The sequence below is a fragment of the Brassica oleracea genome, chromosome C7 (genome assembly GCF_000695525.1).
Source record: "Brassica oleracea var. oleracea cultivar TO1000 chromosome C7, BOL, whole genome shotgun sequence".
Taxonomy (NCBI): Eukaryota; Viridiplantae; Streptophyta; class Magnoliopsida; order Brassicales; family Brassicaceae; genus Brassica; species Brassica oleracea.
The window spans coordinates 42,574,126-42,591,236 of record NC_027754.1 but is presented as its reverse complement, the minus strand read 5'-3'; the positions used below and the strand labels follow the sequence as shown (position 1 = coordinate 42,591,236).

Below are 17,111 nucleotides of genomic sequence, written 5' to 3'. Positions count from 1 at the left end.
GTTGATATATTTTGGTCTTCTTCTTTGGATTTTAAAGTTTTTACCAAAAGAAGAAAGAAATAACGTAATGCTACTAGTGAGCCAGGTGGACTGGGTTTATAGACCACTGGTAGGCACAAGATAAAAATTGTAGAAATAATTAAAAAAGGGCATTATCAACAAATATGAAGCATAAAGAAAATATAATTTTGTGGTTCTCTCTCTCATCATAAATCTAGGGTTTCTTAAGAAGTTCCCAGCAATCTGTATCACACCATTTTCCCCAAATCTATTCTTTTCTATCTCTCTCCACAAACACATACAGATATATATACAAATAGAGAGCCATTCATCAAGCCAAGATCATAGAACATACAAAGAGGGTATTCTCGAAATCCATCTTCAGTTTTGTTGATCTATGTTTTTCAATTTATACCAAATAAATTGTTTCCTTTTTTTCTTCTAAAAGTCAAATCAATGAGTTTCTTCTTTTCCAGTTCTACTTATTATTGATGATGATGTTCTTGAGAAATTATATTAGTCTATGTTTAATCAATCTAATCATAGTTTCAATTTCTTGATGCTATTCGTTTTATTTAGCTAAATAAATTATTTGCTTTTGTTTGACTTAATTAAATCAGACGATTTAGATCTTAGGCTTTGATAAGAAAGTGAATAATGGTGAGGGGAAAGACTGAGATCAAGAGGATAGAGAACGCAACGAGCAGGCAAGTGACTTTCTCGAAGAGAAGAAATGGACTTCTAAAGAAAGCTTTCGAGTTATCTGTCCTTTGTGATGCTGAAGTTGGTTTGATCATCTTCTCTCCAAGATCCAAACTCTATGAGTTCTCTAGCTCTAGGTACATATATACATGTCTCTCTTATCCTCTCTTCGTTCTTCGATCTACTTGTGCTAAAAATATCGACTTCTCGATTAGGGGCTAATCTGGTCCAGTTTTAAACTCGCAGACTCGATGGATTATATTTGGTTATGTGATTATCAAAGTCGTGATAGAGAGTGATTCAATGGTGATTTTTGTTTATAGAAAAGTAGATCGGAGTACTTTTATTTTTTATAGGATAGATCCCCTTGTAGTAATCAGATTTACATGGCACTGCAACCTATGTATGTATATGTGTACATGGCATTTTCTGTAGATGAGTTGATCATTCTGACTTTCTCTCTCTTATGAGATCTTTTTGATGATCTGATACTTGATTTTCATCCATTTATAACAACGAAAAGTCAAATGCTAACTATCTACATATATGATATATTGATACATCTAGGGGACCCATACATCTAGTTAGTTTTATTATGTGGCAATATACATATGAATTTTGAACATAGTGTCCTTTAATTACTCGAATAAGGTCTGGTCTATCTGCGTTATCAGAATGCTCATGAATTAGGCAAAATGGCCATGTTAGGAAGTAACGTTCCATATGTAGACATGTGTACTATGTGTCTCTCTACATATGTATGCATACAAGTGTGTGTCTGTGAGTATGGTTTTATCAATGTTTTTTATATAGTTAACTCTATATATATGTGTGTGTGAACAAACGTTCGAAATTATGAATTACTCATTTATGTGTGAGCGGACATGTCTAAGCATGGTGAGCCCATGATATAAAACGTTTGTACTTTGATATATATATATATATATATATATGTGTGTATATATCTGTAAGTCGACATGCTTCTTTTGTACGTGTGTATATGGATGTATTATGTATGTAAAAATATGTAAAAATGTGGCAACAATGATGCATTTTGCTTCACTTTTCTTCACGCACACACGTTTACTTGAGCAATGGCAGTGAAGGAGTCAGCCCATGTGTAGATCAGAATTATATTCATCCTTTCTTTTCTCTTATTTTTATTCACTTAGTTATAGTTATTTGGACTAAACGTAGAGTTACAGTAAAACGATTAGGCATTTCAACAATCTACGTCTATTTAAGTGTCTTTTGAGCAAAACCAAGAGAGGTCAATCACAATTAACTAGGCATTTCTTAACCACATAATCATACTCCCTCCGTTCCTAAAAGCTGTATATTCTGGAAAAAAAATTGTTTCAAAAAGATACATTTTTTACTTTTTCAATGTATAATTTTATGAAAAATTGTAAGTTTCAAAAATATTAATGGTGTTTATTGAATTTCTATTGGCTAAAAGTTATGAAAAATTGTTATTCACAAAAAACAATGCATATTTAATGAGTTTTCTTAATATATGTGAAAAGTTTAAAATATGCATTTTTTAAAAACAGAGGGAGTAGTTGTTAACTAATGAAAGTGTTTAATGATTGTTAATTAATCAGTTTTCACAAAGTTCTACTCCTTCCGTTTAAAAAAGAAATATATTATAGAAAAAAAATTTGTTTCGAAATGATACATTTTTTTCAATTTCCAATGCATTTTTTATCAACTAATAATAATGACTAATTGTAAATTTCAAGAAAATTAATTACATTTTCTGAATTTTTATTGGTTTAAAATTATAGGAAATAGATAATCACAGAAAGTTATGTATTTAATATTGAAATTTAATATGTTTTATTAATCTGTGTGAAAAAGCTAAAACATGTACTCCCTCCATTTTTTTAATATAAGTCGTTTTAGAATTGTGCACATAGATTAAGAAATAATTATTTTTTTATATTTTCTAAACAAAAACATCATTAATTATTTAACTAACCACAAATCAACCAATAATAAAATAGAAGATATATTATCATTGGTCATATAACATTAAGTGTTAATAAATTTTACATAGAAAACCGAAAACGTCATAAAATTTGGAACATAAATTTCTCTAAAACGACTTATATTAAAAACGAAGGGAGTATCATTTTGAAACGAATGCAGTATATTATTATTACTAAACTCGTCTATTTCATTTTAAGTGTCACTTTGGGGTTTGTGCACACAGATTAAAGAAACAATTAGTTTTGTATATGAGGATACAAAATGAATTAATTTTTTAAAAGATATTTCAACAAAATAGTGCGTTAAATACAAATAAATAAATAAAATTATATATATATATATATATTTAAATTGGATAATTACACATTTATAGTAATAAGTCACATCGTCTCCGCTTACTTAATTTTAACCATATCCATTTCCATCTACATAATTATCTCTTCAGTATAATCAACAATGTCATGATGGTTTAGTTACAATAGAAAAAAAATGACCAATTACATATAAATTCGCACCACTATTTTCTTCTTCCTTTCATTCACATCTTTAATTTTATAATTTGAAAATAATAACGTATAGTAATTTTGTTTGTTGGGAATTAAATTGAAAAGGCTTATATTTTGATTCCACATTTGCGTTTCTTTGATTTGCATTTGACTATTTTTAGCATAGCAAAAACAATAGAACGATATCAGAAACGGGTCAAAGAAACTGGGATTAACCACACGAGAGATAATAATTCTCAGGTAATCAAAACTCTATCTCAATCTTTGATTTTAGTTATGACTAAAACAAATCATCATTCATATTTAGGGTTTTACATATTGTGGATGAATAACTTCTTCATACAAATTATTTGTGTGTTTATATGTTTCACCGACTATACTACTTATTTTGCAGCAAGCAAGAGACGAAACATATGGTTTGACAAAAAAGATTGAGCAGCTAGAGATATCTAAACGGTTTGTAATTCATAAATCGTCTGAGAAAATTACGTATAGATATAAATTAGAAGCTATAACATCATGCGACTGTTTATTAATTGCAGAAAATTGCTTGGGAAAGGTATTGTTGCATGTTCTATTGAGGAGCTGCAACAGTTAGAGAATCAGTTGGAGCGAGGCTTGAGCAGGATAAGAGCCAAGAAGGTATTCTTTTTTTACATAAACACTGCATAATTGCACACGAGATATTCATTTAATATCAAAATTAAAATATATGTTCTTTCATACGCACACCACTTATCATTTCCCATGATAAATGCAATTAGGATTTTGTTTCTTTCAAATATCATCTTTTTAATGAGATTAAGATATATTGAGTGTAGATAACATACTATATTTTTATGTTTTCGTAATGCGATGGAAGTTATATGTTTTTGCATTTTCAATTACACATTAAATCAAAATTCAGTTTTTTCATCATTAAAACATCCACGCCAGCTGACATAGCTTTGGTGCTGCAAACAAAGTGCACTCCAACCGCTATTAATGTTCTCCCAGCCCCGTTTACTGATCTCGACATCCAGGCAGCTTTCCTATCACTTCCGAAGAACAAATCTCCAGGATTTGATGGCTACCCTGCCGAATTCTTCATTGAAAATTGGACATCAGTGGGTCGTGATATGATTGATGCTGTTCAAGAATTTTTCAGGTCAGGACAATTACTGAAACAGTGGAACGCCACGGTTCTGACTCTTGTTCCAAAGAAAACTAATGCCACCAGGATCACTGAGTTTCGACCGATCTCCTGCTGCAACACGGTATATAAAGTCGCCTCAAAACTGCTTGCTAACGGGCTTAAGGACCTCCTCCCAGCCCTTATCTCATCGTCGCAGTCAGCTTTTGTTCCGGGCCGTCTGCTGGTAGAAAATGTGCTATTAGCAACAAAGTTGGTTTCAGGCTACAACTGGAAGAAAATATCGAAGCGCTGCATGCTAAAGATTGATCTGCAGAAAGCGTTTGATACTTTAGACTGGGACTTTATTCTGTTCACTCTAGAGGCATTAGACTTCCCGCCCATGTTCATCAACCTTATCAACCAATGCCTAACGACGACCCAATTCTCGGTTGCTATCAATGGAGAGTCATGCAGATACTTCAAGGGAACCAGAGGACTAAGACAAGGCGACCCCCTACCGCCTTATCTATTTGTCCTAGCGCTGGAGGTTTTTTCACAACTTTTGAGAAATATTTATACTGACGGGTCTATTGGCTATCATCCGCAAACCTCGGAGCTTCAGACTACTCACTTATCTTTTGCTGATGATCTCATGATTTTCTCTGATGGCACTGAAAACTCTGTGAAATGCATTGCTGAAACGTTAGAGGATTTCGCCCTATGGTCTGGTTTACGCATGAACAAGTCAAAAACAGAACTCTATACAGCTGGTTTGAACAATGGTGAAACCTTAAACATCTCGCGTCTTGGTTTCAACATGGGTTCAATGCCAATCTGATACTTAGGACTCCCCTTGATGTACATGAAGCTAAGAATCTCAGACTACCGGCCTCTCCTTGATAAAATCTCTGCAAACTTCAACTGTTGGTCTGCAAAGGCTTTATCTTTCGCAGGGAGAAGACAACTCATATCTTCTGTCATCTACGGCTCAATCAACTTCTGGACATCAGCGTTTATTCTTCCTAAGGGTTGCATAAGAAAGATTGAAAGCCTTTGCTCTCAGTTTCTTTGGGGAGGAACTGAACAAAGGAGATGTGTTGTGAAAATCTCATGGACCGCTGTCTGTTTGCCTCGGATTGAAGGTGGATTGGGATTAAGGGACATTGGCCGTTGGAACAAGAACCTCTGCTTGAAGCTGATATGAAACCTCTTTACAAAGGATGATTCTCTTTGGGTTCAATGGCTTCGCCAGTATAGGCTGAGGGACGAAAACTTTTGGAGCATTGATCAGAACAAGGCCACTTCGTCCACCTGGAGATCCTTACTCTCACTGCGTGATCTTGCTACTAGGTTCCTACGACCCAAGCTTGGTAATGGTCAGCTCCTCAGCTTTTGGCATGATCACTGGACACCACTGGGTCACCTTATCGAGAGATTTGGAGATTCATGACCCAAGGAACTGTCGATAAGCATTTCTGCGAAAGTTTCCGATGCTTGCGATAACATAGACTGGCTATTAAGGGGAGCACGATCTCTTGCTGCAGAGGAACTACAGACCTATCTCACAACTATCCCTCTACCCACTATTACTTCTTCAACTGATCATTATGTGTGGGAAGTAAATGGGGATGAGCTAGTAGAGTTCTCCACCAGTAAAACTTGGAATGTGGTGCGGAACAGAGGAGTGGAGCAAGCATGGACTAGAAGCATCTGGTTTAAGGGTCATATTCCGCGACATGCGTTCACATCATGGGTTGTACATCAGGATCGTTTACCGACCAGATCAAGGCTTCTGAGATGGGGTATGAATATTTCTTCATCTTGCTGTCTATGCGATACAGGGGAGGAGGACAGAGATCATTTGTTCCTGAAGTGTGAGATCAGTGAAGCCCTTTGGAGCTTGGCGCTACAAAGGCTGGGATATTCATTTCGGGCTTTCCATACCTGGACATCGTTTGCGGATTGGACAGCTACAAGAGACTCGGTAACTAGCAGAACTCTCAAACGAATGGTGGCACAAGCTACAACTTACAACATCTGGATCGAGCGAAACAACAGGCTTCATGCACAAGAATTCCGCACTCCAGCTGTTCTATTCAAGATCATTGACCGTTCCGTCAAGGATGCTATCTTGGGCAGGAGAAAACTCAAGAAATTTCAACTTTTGATGCAACTTTGGATACGCTATGAGTAATCTTTTGGGTCCTCATTTAATGTTAGCTTAACCTTGTTTATTTTTTGCCAAGACTGACCTAATTTAGCTCTAAAACTTTTGTAGCATTACAAACTTGTCTCATATTATATATGAAATTCACATTTTGGCAAAAAAAAAAAAAATTTCATCATTTTTTATTACCATGCAGAAAAAGTTATATAGAACAATACGTGACGTTCTGTTAAACATATAACATGTAACATTTTTTTTGACTAAATATAACATGTAACATGCTATCTAAACTTTATCCGTTGTTCAAAAAAAAAAAAAAACTTAATCCCCCTTTATGTGGCATTCCATGCATGAGTATATCGTTGCTGTTTAAGTGCATGATATGCATGGCTTCACTAATGATATTATAAAGAGTAACGCCACTACATATAGTGTCCATATATTATAAATGGCTTAACTAAAGATTCATGAGAATGTACATGCGAAGGTCTATCTATTCTTTAAATTATGTTATACCATGTAAAATGTTGCTTACATCTATTCGCAAATTCAATTATTTTCAGTACCAATTACTCCGCGAAGAAATTGAGAAGCTGAAGGAAGAGGTAAAACAAAATTCACCTTTACTTTTTTTTTTTGCTCTTTTATAATGTATGTGTACATATATCTTTACATAATTACATAAAGTTATCATATTTTCAATACTTCAAGTAAGAAAACTTTTATGTTCGTTGTCAAAATCTCAGGAGGGGAATCTCATTAAGGAAAATAAAGAACTGAAGGAGAAGGTACAAAATTTTCCTTCAGTAATAAATACTACGGTAACCATGAACTATAGTATTTTCTGATTTAAGAGTTTTGGTGAATTGTGTAAACAAAAGTGGCGCGGAATGAGAGCAATAGTAGGAGCATCACCATCATCAACCTTATCATCAGCTGAAGTGAACACGGATAGCGTTGACAATATGGAAGTGGAGACTGGTTTGTTCATTGGACCTCCTGAGCCAAGACAATCCAAGAAACTCCATCCTTGAAGTTAAGCCAAGTTTTTTTAAAAAAGAGGTTAAGCCTCACAACTTCAAAAAGAATGTTATTCATGTTTTATATGTTTTCGTCCAAAAAGTTGAGGTGTCAATAAGTTCTTAAACATAGTGTAGTATTTTCTTATTCAATGGGTTGAGTTTCTAAAATTTCTATAAAAATACTGTTCTATCACTTTGTGTGTATCAGAAATTTAGAACAAAGCTTTAAGTATTTTGTTTAAATGTATTTTTAATAAATAATGTTTACAATATTAAAAAAAAACAACAATCTCATTTTCTACGTGATTAAGTAGAAATCATAAAAATCATAGGTAATATCGAAGCAAAATTACTTTACTTTTTCCCTAGCGTTTACGAGAATGGGACATCTTGCACACTCTGACGATTAGATTCAATGGAGAAAATAAAATAAGAAAACAGATTAACACACAAAATAAGCATTCTTGATCAGTATCTTGCTTTTATTTCTCAAAAACAAATGCAGACCTTAAACTCAGCCATAATAAAATCCAAAATTAAAAGATACAAGAGGTACTCCAATTTGGGAGAAATGTTTAGAAAACTACAAACCACCACATTACTCGAAAGATGGTTGCCATTGAAGGGTTTCTCCAGCAAACATTGGAATGATCTCTCCAAATGAGAAGGATAAGACCTCAGGAACCTTCCAAGGAGCTTTCTTCAGTGTAATCTTTGAAGAGTTTCTCGGGAGGCCATAGAAATCAGGTCCATTGAAGCTTGTGAAAGCTTCCAACTTGTCAAGCGCACCCGCCTGAATGTTCAAGTTCAAGGGGTAAAAGATATGAAAATAAAGAAAAAGTAAAAAACCGTTTGAAGTTACCTCATCAAAGACCTTAGCGTATAGAGACAAGGCAACAGGAGCGCTGTAAATACCAGCACATCCACAGGATGATTCTTTTCTTCTCCGTTCATGTGGAGCACTATCTGTGCCGAGGAAGAACTTCTTGCTTCCACTAGTTACAGCTTTGACAATGGCTTCTCCTGTAGATAAGAAGTAAAAGCACAGTGATCTTCAGAAAGCAGATATAGAAAATGGGAATCTGGATGATCCAGAGGGGAAGTGAAGAGCATACGGTGTATCTCTCTTTTGAGAACGGGAAGGCAGTAGTTGTGCGGTTGTAATCCACCTTGGAAAAGAGCGTTTCTGTTGAGAAGGAGATGTTGTGGTGTGACTGTTGCACCCACAAACCCTAGAAGCCAAGCCAACAAAAGGATTTGAGCATGGAAGATTAACAAAAAGACAAGAATGAAAGAGAGGTAAGTTTACAAAACCTTCTTTGCAAGATTCAACGAAGTTCACAGCATCCATGGTAGTGATGTGTTCCATCACTACTTTCAGCTGTGGAAGCCGTTGGATTAGAGGCTGCAGAACAGTCTCAATGAAGATTTTCTCACGGTCAAAGACATCAATACTTGGATCTGTGACCTCTCCATGAACCTAACCAAAAGACATTCCTTAGACAAAGTCTAAATGACAAAAAGTATTAGTCTGTTGTGTGACTTATTTACCAGAAGAGGCATGTTTTGTTTGACCATCTCTTCTAGTACTGGCAAGCATTTTCCAAACAGGTCTGTGACACCATCTTGAGAGTTGGTTGTGGCTCCGGCAGGGTACAGCTTCACCGCATAAACCACACCACTTTCCCCTAAAAAAAAAGATTTACATTATACATAAACTGAACTGCCGGAAGTACAAACTCGGTTTGAAAGATGAAAAATGTTGACTATGATGAAGAAACAATAGGACAAGTACTTACTGGCAAGCTTGATCTCATCAGTATGGGTTTTGTCAGTCAGATAAAGAGTCATCAGTGGATCAAAACTGCTCTCAATTGGCAAAGCTTTCATGATGGATTCACGGTAAGTAATGGCAGCTGCAGTGGAGGTCACAGGGGGCTTCAGATTCGGCATCACAATCGCTCTCCTAAAATGACTCGCACTACACACATGTACACAACCCATTTCTCAACAGACAAAACACAAGCAGATATGTAAGAAAACACACACAACCACTCAATTGATATGCATGTAAATTGTAGGTCCTAGTTATATAAACCTGTGGGGAACAACAGCCTGAAGAAGATCGCCGTCACGGAGATGAAGATGCCAATCATCAGGCTGAGAGATTGTGAGTTCCATCCTTACTGCTCCCGGCTTCACTTTCTTACAAGATCTGTCAAGCTTCAGTTTTTGAGATCCAAACCCCTAGTCAAAGGAATAAATATTACGTTTTATCACATTAACTTTCCATGGACAAGGAGATAATTAAATAAAATATAAACTGAGTCACATCACATGGATTGAATAATTCGAAGGTAAACAAAAAAAAAAAGACTCAAGAGTTGAGGAGAGGCACGGTACATACAACAACAACACTACAAGGAGAAACCAACGTCTTGATCATCACCAAGGCTGTGCAAGATTCACCTGTATTGTCATGACATAAGATATATATATAAAAAAAAAAAGACATTCAACAAGGGAACGATTGGAATTGTCATATGACATATGAAGACAAAAAAAAAACATAGAAGCTCTATTCAATATCTGACTTAAGCACACAACAACATTTCAAAAGCATTCAATATCTGACTTAAGCACACAACAACATTTCAAAAGCTCATTCATACATTTCGTCGAACGACTGATCTGCAATATATGTTAAAGCTTAGTTTATTATATTTAAAAAATGTTAAACGTTACCGACTTAGAGAAGAGATAGTTTGAAAAAAAAAAAAAAAAAACGCCGGTGAAGGAGAAGTCGACGGTGGTGACTGGAGGAAAACGTCGGCAACGAAGATCCGACGATAGACGTGAGAAAGTACTATATATACCAGCAAATGTAGTTTTAAAAATAACTAGGGGCATAATTGTAAAAAGCCAAGTTTAGTAAACAAGAGTTATTAGACGAAGGATCTTTCAGACCAAACAGCACAAAAGAACAGTTTAGCCTTGCGTCAAGACCACTTGAGATGGACTTTTATCAATAACTGTCCGAACAACAACAGAGCTTTTTGACTAGTCAGGTGGCGAAATAACTCTTTGTTGCTTCACAACGTGACAGAACGTATCAGGTCGAATTTGGAAAAAAAAAGTTAATTGCTTAGTATTGGTGGATTTAGAAGATGAGATTGAGATTAGACCTTTTGTTATCTGGAGATAGGAAGATGATATACACCGACCGATAATGCTAATCCAGTCCAGTGTACCGTACCAGTTTGCAACACTTGTTTAAGAAATAGTTGGATATGATCTGAACCGAGTAAACCAATTAGATTAGATTAAACCGTAAATAATGGGTTCGGGTCGACAGGTTCGTAAATAAGGTTGGGTTGGTTAGAGCCGAATCGGTGTTTGTCGCAACTAAGGAGATGATGATGGCTAAGTAATCCAACAAGACTGTCAAAGCCACTTGTTAGCCCCACCATGACGCCACATTGGGCAGCTCATTTCAAAGATTTATATAACACGTGGCATCCTCCTTATGCTCATCTCTAAGATTTGGGCAAAGCAAGTGTGAAACGTAAAGCAAACACCCATTTAAACACACACAAGCCAAGACAAGAACCAACCCAGTACGCATCATCATCAGAAGAACCCTAAATTCCAGGAAGAGAGAAGATAAATATCTCAAGCTCAAAGCTTCAAGCAACAGTTAAAGTCCCAAGCTTTCGATTACGAACACGATAGAAATCGTGTGAGATCTACCTGGTTTCCAAGCCTCGCTAAAGGGTCTCTCTGTATTCATCTTTCTATCTTAATTCTAAAAAAAAAAATTTGAAGCTTTGGTTTGGTTCAAGAGACAGCAGAGAGAGATGTGTAGTTTGTCAGCGAACATGTTGCTACCGACAAAGCTGAAACCAGCTTATTCAGACAAACTGGGTAATAGTACCAACTCACTCCTTGTCGCCAATACAAGATCCAAGAGGAAGAACCAATCCGTTGTTCCCGTAAGGCTTCTTTTAATCAGTTGTTATGTCTCTTAAATTTGATTTATTCTTGAAATTGTTTTGTTTTGGATTCAAGGAATTTGAGAATCTACAAATGATTCATTAAATCAAAGAAAATATCATATCTTGAAGGGTTTTTTTTCTTATCTTGGTTGCAGATGGCAAGATTGTTTGGACCGGCTATCTTCGAATCATCCAAGTTGAAAGTATTGTTTCTAGGGGTTGATGACAAGAAGCTTCCACCAACGCTTCCAAGGACTTACACTCTCACTCACAGTGACATTACTGCTAAACTAACTTTAGCTATTTCTCACTCCGTTAACAATTCTCAGGTATTTTTCTCTTTTATGCTACAATGGTTTTAGCAACATAGAGGCTGATGTATATTTGATATAGTTGCAAGGATGGGCAAATAGGCTATACAGAGATGAAGTGGTAGCAGAATGGAAGAAAGTTAAAGGGGACATGTCGCTTCACGTCCACTGCCACATAAGCGGTGGCCATTTCCTCTTAGATCTCTTCCCAAAGTTACGATACTACATCTTTTCCAAAGAACTACCTGTTGTAAGTAAAAATAAAGTAATTTTTATTTTGTTTCTTGGTTTCATTACAAAAATGTTGATTGTTTATTTTGATATATGTATCAGGTGTTGAAGGCTATTGTTCACGGAGACGGCAACTTGTTGAACAACTATCCCGATTTACAAGAGTCTCTTGTTTGGGTCTATTTCCATTCCAATGTTGATGAGTTCAACAGAGTCGAGTGTTGGGGTCCGCTTTGGGAAGCTACTTCGCCTGATGGTCACAGGACTCAAACTCTTCCTGAGACTCGGTGCAAGGATGAATGCAGTTGTTGTTTCCCGCAGGCTAGCTCGATTCCGTGGTCTCATAGTCTTAGTAACGAAGGTGTGGCTGGCTACTCTGGGACTCAAACCGAGGGAATGCCTACTCCTAATCCGGAGAAACTCTAGTGATTCAACCGACATAATACAAGTCTGGTTTGGTTTGGTGTACGTAATGTGGTATAGGAAAGTAACGATTATTTGTATGTTGAATAGTATTAAATTAAGTTAAACATGTTTAATTATTATATATGTGTCTGCTCTTGTAATGAAGTCAAAGAAGTTGGTTTGTATAGACCGTAACGTAGATACTAAAACTGTAGTTTTAAAGTATGAATAGTCGTATATTAGTAGGACGTAATACACCGATGTAACACGTGAAACCAAAGGAGAAACGTGAAGGTGAAGAGATTGAGAGTGACGGCAAAAGACTTGTGTGCTGGTCTACGATACAAAGCGTACCGGCCACTCCTTGCTTCTAATGATTCCAAATCATTCTTTTGGATCTATTTGGTATCTTTCCTCACGATCTTCTTCTTTGGTTGTTAAACCAAACGAAGATGACTTTGTATATTCGACCCCATTTGTCAGATTTTAAAAGTTATAAGCAATTAAGGATTTTATATAAGAAAGTTTAACAATGTATGAGACTTTTCACTTGTCTCTGTCCATGGAGTGCATGCATATTGGGCAAGAGAGCAGACAAGTAATATATGGAGAATAGGGCGACGAATTATTGCATCTATAATTAATGGGCTCATTATAAAAATGGTGTGTTCGTAAGTAAATTTGAACAACAAAATTTTTATATATAATGACGTATAAAAAAGAAAAATTTGAATAAAGATATACAATTTGAAAATTTTTGTGACAAACCCAGATGGTGGTATTATATATCAAAAGGGTTATCTTTTTGCATCCGTTTGAAAAACGTTGGTTGAGAAGACCAACTCAAGATGCTGCTGATGTTGAAGAACTGAAATAGACATTTATGATCTGTCTTTGTGAGTTTTGTAAGATCTTTTCACCTTATTGTTGTTCTACCAAAGAATGTTGAACCGATTTCACTATCCGTGTTCTGCATAGAGAAGGAAAATAATCGAATTATTTTTTTCTTCTGAAAATAGCATTTTGTGATCATTAAGTACGCAAATGGAGATAAGTTGATTGTTTTCTACACCTGAGATTTTGGGGATGGGAAGACATTCCAGAACCTTAAGGTTTCATCTCCTGCTCCTGTTACAATCGTCTGTCCATCAGGTGAGACCGCAAGGTACAGAACACGGTATGTGTGACCGGTTAGAGTTGCAACCTGAACCCCCAAAAAAGAGACGGTTAAGTTAACTACATATCCTTAATGATGCATAGTAATATACAAAGTCAAAGGTAAAAGAGATTTGTTACTTTGGACATGGTAGGGTATTTCCAGACTATGATTTGGTTTTGGGAGTATCCGTGCGTGCTAACCAGCTCGTTCACATTTTTAGACCAAGCTAGATTGCATACCTGTCACATGCAAGAACAAAAATGATTACTAACCGTTGGTTATGTTTCGTGGAAGTCATGTCAAGCTAAGGAAATATACCTGACTGCCAGTATCTATGGAACTTAAATGAGTATTTGTGGTTGTATTCCAAAAACGTATGCATCTATCAGCAGTCCCACCACCAGAAGCAAGAAGCCCGTGAACATGAGGAGACCAAGCAATTGCTTTCACCGCTGCTGTGTGTTCACTATATTTCAATACCGGTTGTGTTGAATGTTGGTTCCATACAAAAAGCTGCAAAAAAAAAAAAAAACATTTATTAATAAAACCATTTTAGCCCATGCTGAAAAGAAGACTTAATAATGTAACCGCAAGTTTGGAATATAGTAGTTGGTACATACCCTATTGTCGTTTCCACCAGATGCTAACTCTCTGTTATCGTAAGACCACTTGAGTCCGCATACTTCGGATTTGTGACCTGTGAGTTTACTGACATGATCTTCTTCGCAACGTATGTCTCTTTGAAGAATACTCTTGTCTCTGCTACCAGATGAAAGAACAGATGAGCTCCATGCCAGTGCTCCAACTCTTAGACGATGTCCTTCCATTGTTCTTGTCCTCTTGCACCGCGACGCATCCCATATCTATCCAAACACACAATTAAAACGAATAAATTCCATTAAAAAAAACATCATAAATTCCTAGTTTAAAATATCTAAAACCCCTTGATAGCTCTATATTGGAGCATATCTTATCAAATATAGAAAAACATATTTGTAATCCCATTGATATTGTTCCACTAATGATCAAGATTCCATATATGGCGTGAACTATCTAATTTACAGTTACAGCGTGACTGGACTATATATATAGATGTGTAGTTACTTTCCTTTTTGATGCTGTAACGTAGATTCTAAGGTACAACAACAAAAGGTAAACAAGATCTAACCTGTATTTTCCCGGTACTAGTTCCAACAGCCAGATGAGTTCCACGGAAGTTCCAACCTACTGAGCAAACACTATCATCAGCCCCGAGATCACATAGCGTGGTAACCTGTTGAAATTCAAGGAAGTGATCAACATCAAAACAAAGCGTTCTTAGAAAAGTTTCTTAGAAATTTGAAAGTGAGAAGAGGAGGAGGACATTCACCTTGCTACTACTAGCATTCCACAAATACACGCAGTTCCCTAGGCTCACCGCAAGAACATTCTGCGCTGACCAGTCCACCAGATTTAAATAAAAATCATCTTGCAAAGCCGGTGCATCTAGTACCTGACAACACAAATTAAGAAAGACTCTGTTATCATAATCATACCAATATTGCACACACACACAAAAATATCCAAGTCCAATCAAGCTTGACATTGTTATAGAAAGAAAAGTAAACAACAAACATTCTTCAATAATGGTTTGATCTAAGATCAACCTTACCTCAAGACTCATCACAGAACGTTTTCATGCATCAACTAAATCTAACAACAAAAGTCAACAAGATCGAGAATCTAAAGTCTCCAAACTCAAATATCCAGACATTACACAACAACCCGTCAAAGAAACAATCAATGCGCACATCTAACTCCCCCCAAAAAAAAAAACACAACACATGATCGAGATCGGTTGTAATAAATTCGACAATCAAAATCATCCCGACAATGCACGATCGGACACAGAAAGCAAAAAAAAAACAAAAAAAACACAAACCTTATAGGGCGATCGCGACACCTTCCTCAAGGCCTTGATCGGACTCTGACTAACACCAGAACCATCATCAGACACAAACGGCGAAAACGAATCCAAACACCGATTCGTCTCCGTCTTAAACCGAAATATATTCCGCGACGTAGAGAACCCAGTGATGTCTCTCTTCTCCGGCGTCTCGGGTCCAAACATCGCCGCGCGTAACAGAGTCGCGTAAGAGCCAGCTCCGTCTTCTTTGCCGTCTTTAGCGAGATCGAAGAGCGCGTAATTGGATCCGGATCTACTTGGTATGAATCTATCGGAGTATATAGACCGTGATGGCGACGGAGATTGGTTGGCATTGATCAAACGGTTGATTCGTGACTCGAGTGAGATGATCGGAGTGTTCATCGACGGTGGTGGACTGAGTTGAGGAGAAGAATTCGCCGGAGGAGTCGCATTGCTTGCGGTAGGATCTTCCATTGAGTGTTTTGACTTGTTTTCTTCTCTTCTTCTTCTTCAGATTTAACTAAGCGTTGAAACATAAACCTCTTCTGTCTTTTTGTTATTTTTTACTTTTTCCATTTATTTATTTATTTTCCATTTCCCGGGAAATCTAAGGGAAACTGAAAACGACATGTGACTTGATGCGGAATTAAGAGGTTGATCAGGTGCTGTTTTGGGGTTGGTTACGTCATGCCTTTTTACAACTTTTTTAAGTTTTGATGGGCTTTTAGCTAGGCCCATATAGTTCTTGCCTAATTATTTATTGTTTTTTAACCCTACTTTCACCCATTTTCATTAGATGAGTAAAATCTTAGATGGCAGATCTTTAGATCAAAATCTCATAGATCTAAGCCAAATCTCAAGCTATAAATTTTTATTAAATAAAATTAGATCTTAATTTTATCAAGTTGATTTTTTTCCATTACCAAATTTCTTGAGAAACAAACAAAACATAAATTAAATATTTTTTTAAAACAAAACTTAAATCTTAGACATACTAATAAAACCAATCGGATAAAAACCTCACTTATTTACTATCGTAGGAAATTTATTAATTAATTAATAAATCAAAATTGAAAAAGGTTTTAAAAAGTAAATCAACATCTTGCTAAAATGAATGAATATTACTAGCAAGTTGCAAGTAGGTAATGAAGAAGTGAGTAGATGTTTTTGTTTTAACGTCTCACGTTCTGAGTTAGGCGATTTGTTTTCTATATAGTGCATCATTTAATTAAGAGACAGTTGTAGCAATGAAGGAGAAAAGATTTGTATAATTTTATATATAAACAAAAGAATCAAACAAATTAAAAATAAAAGAAAAGAAAAGAAATTCCATGTAATTACGATGTTTGGTGAAAATAGCATTCACTTTAAGGACATGTCCCTTGTTGATGTGTGGAGGATGGGAATATCTTTTTCATGAAATCAGAAATATAAAAGAATAAAATAGGGTAAATTAAAATGTAAAAGAAAATTCAAATGAAAATAACAAATTTCATAGTGTGAAAGTTGGGGGGAGGGGGGAGCTATCTGAAATTTAAATTTTCATAATATAATTGACCGTAACATATATGTATATATACCAACTTAGAAAAACATATATA

At 35.9% G+C, this 17,111-nt stretch overlaps 4 protein-coding genes across 8 annotated transcripts; 2 read left to right on the top strand and 2 right to left on the bottom strand.

Annotated features, from left to right (window-relative positions):
* The first annotated feature begins 150 nt into the window (after window positions 1-150).
* LOC106302148 (agamous-like MADS-box protein AGL19) lies at window positions 151-7,530 on the top strand. 2 transcript variants are annotated; one of them, XM_013738677.1, is made up of 8 exons: window positions 151-362; window positions 630-839; window positions 3,362-3,440; window positions 3,595-3,656; window positions 3,743-3,842; window positions 7,045-7,086; window positions 7,228-7,269; window positions 7,363-7,530. In XM_013738677.1, exons 2-8 carry the CDS (start codon window positions 658-660, stop codon window positions 7,513-7,515), a joined length of 660 nt encoding a protein of 219 aa, XP_013594131.1. In that variant the 5' UTR covers window positions 151-362; window positions 630-657; the 3' UTR covers window positions 7,516-7,530. The 2 variants fall into 2 exon arrangements, with proteins under 2 accessions (XP_013594131.1, XP_013594129.1); XM_013738675.1 differs by having other exon boundaries at window positions 152-362; window positions 621-839.
* A 419-nt stretch (window positions 7,531-7,949) lies between these two features.
* LOC106306851 (dihydroorotase, mitochondrial) lies at window positions 7,950-10,775 on the bottom strand. Of its 4 annotated transcripts, none has more exons than XM_013743622.1 (9): window positions 10,689-10,775; window positions 9,911-9,972; window positions 9,602-9,750; window positions 9,303-9,484; window positions 9,055-9,191; window positions 8,818-8,983; window positions 8,619-8,735; window positions 8,366-8,526; window positions 7,950-8,296 (listed from the first exon to the last, which is right to left on the bottom strand). In XM_013743622.1, the coding sequence occupies exons 2-9, from the start codon at window positions 9,947-9,949 to the stop codon at window positions 8,102-8,104; spliced, it is 1,146 nt and encodes a 381-aa protein (XP_013599076.1). In that variant the 5' UTR covers window positions 9,950-9,972; window positions 10,689-10,775; the 3' UTR covers window positions 7,950-8,101. The 4 variants fall into 4 exon arrangements, with proteins under 4 accessions (XP_013599076.1, XP_013599075.1, XP_013599077.1 ...); XM_013743621.1 differs by lacking the exon at window positions 10,689-10,775 and adding an exon at window positions 10,249-10,447; XM_013743623.1 differs by lacking the exon at window positions 10,689-10,775 and adding an exon at window positions 10,176-10,250.
* A 301-nt stretch (window positions 10,776-11,076) lies between these two features.
* Window positions 11,077-12,632, top strand: LOC106306852 (protein STAY-GREEN 1, chloroplastic). Its single transcript, XM_013743624.1, has 4 exons — window positions 11,077-11,495; window positions 11,654-11,827; window positions 11,892-12,059; window positions 12,143-12,632. Exons 1-4 carry the CDS (start codon window positions 11,361-11,363, stop codon window positions 12,464-12,466), a joined length of 801 nt encoding a protein of 266 aa, XP_013599078.1. The 5' UTR covers window positions 11,077-11,360; the 3' UTR covers window positions 12,467-12,632.
* A 467-nt stretch (window positions 12,633-13,099) lies between these two features.
* Window positions 13,100-16,302, bottom strand: LOC106306511 (protein FIZZY-RELATED 2-like). Its single transcript, XM_013743156.1, has 8 exons — window positions 15,526-16,302; window positions 14,974-15,096; window positions 14,773-14,877; window positions 14,225-14,467; window positions 13,923-14,117; window positions 13,742-13,843; window positions 13,518-13,649; window positions 13,100-13,415 (listed from the first exon to the last, which is right to left on the bottom strand). Exons 1-8 carry the CDS (start codon window positions 15,982-15,984, stop codon window positions 13,362-13,364), a joined length of 1,413 nt encoding a protein of 470 aa, XP_013598610.1. The 5' UTR covers window positions 15,985-16,302; the 3' UTR covers window positions 13,100-13,361.
* Window positions 16,303-17,111: the final 809 nt, after the last annotated feature.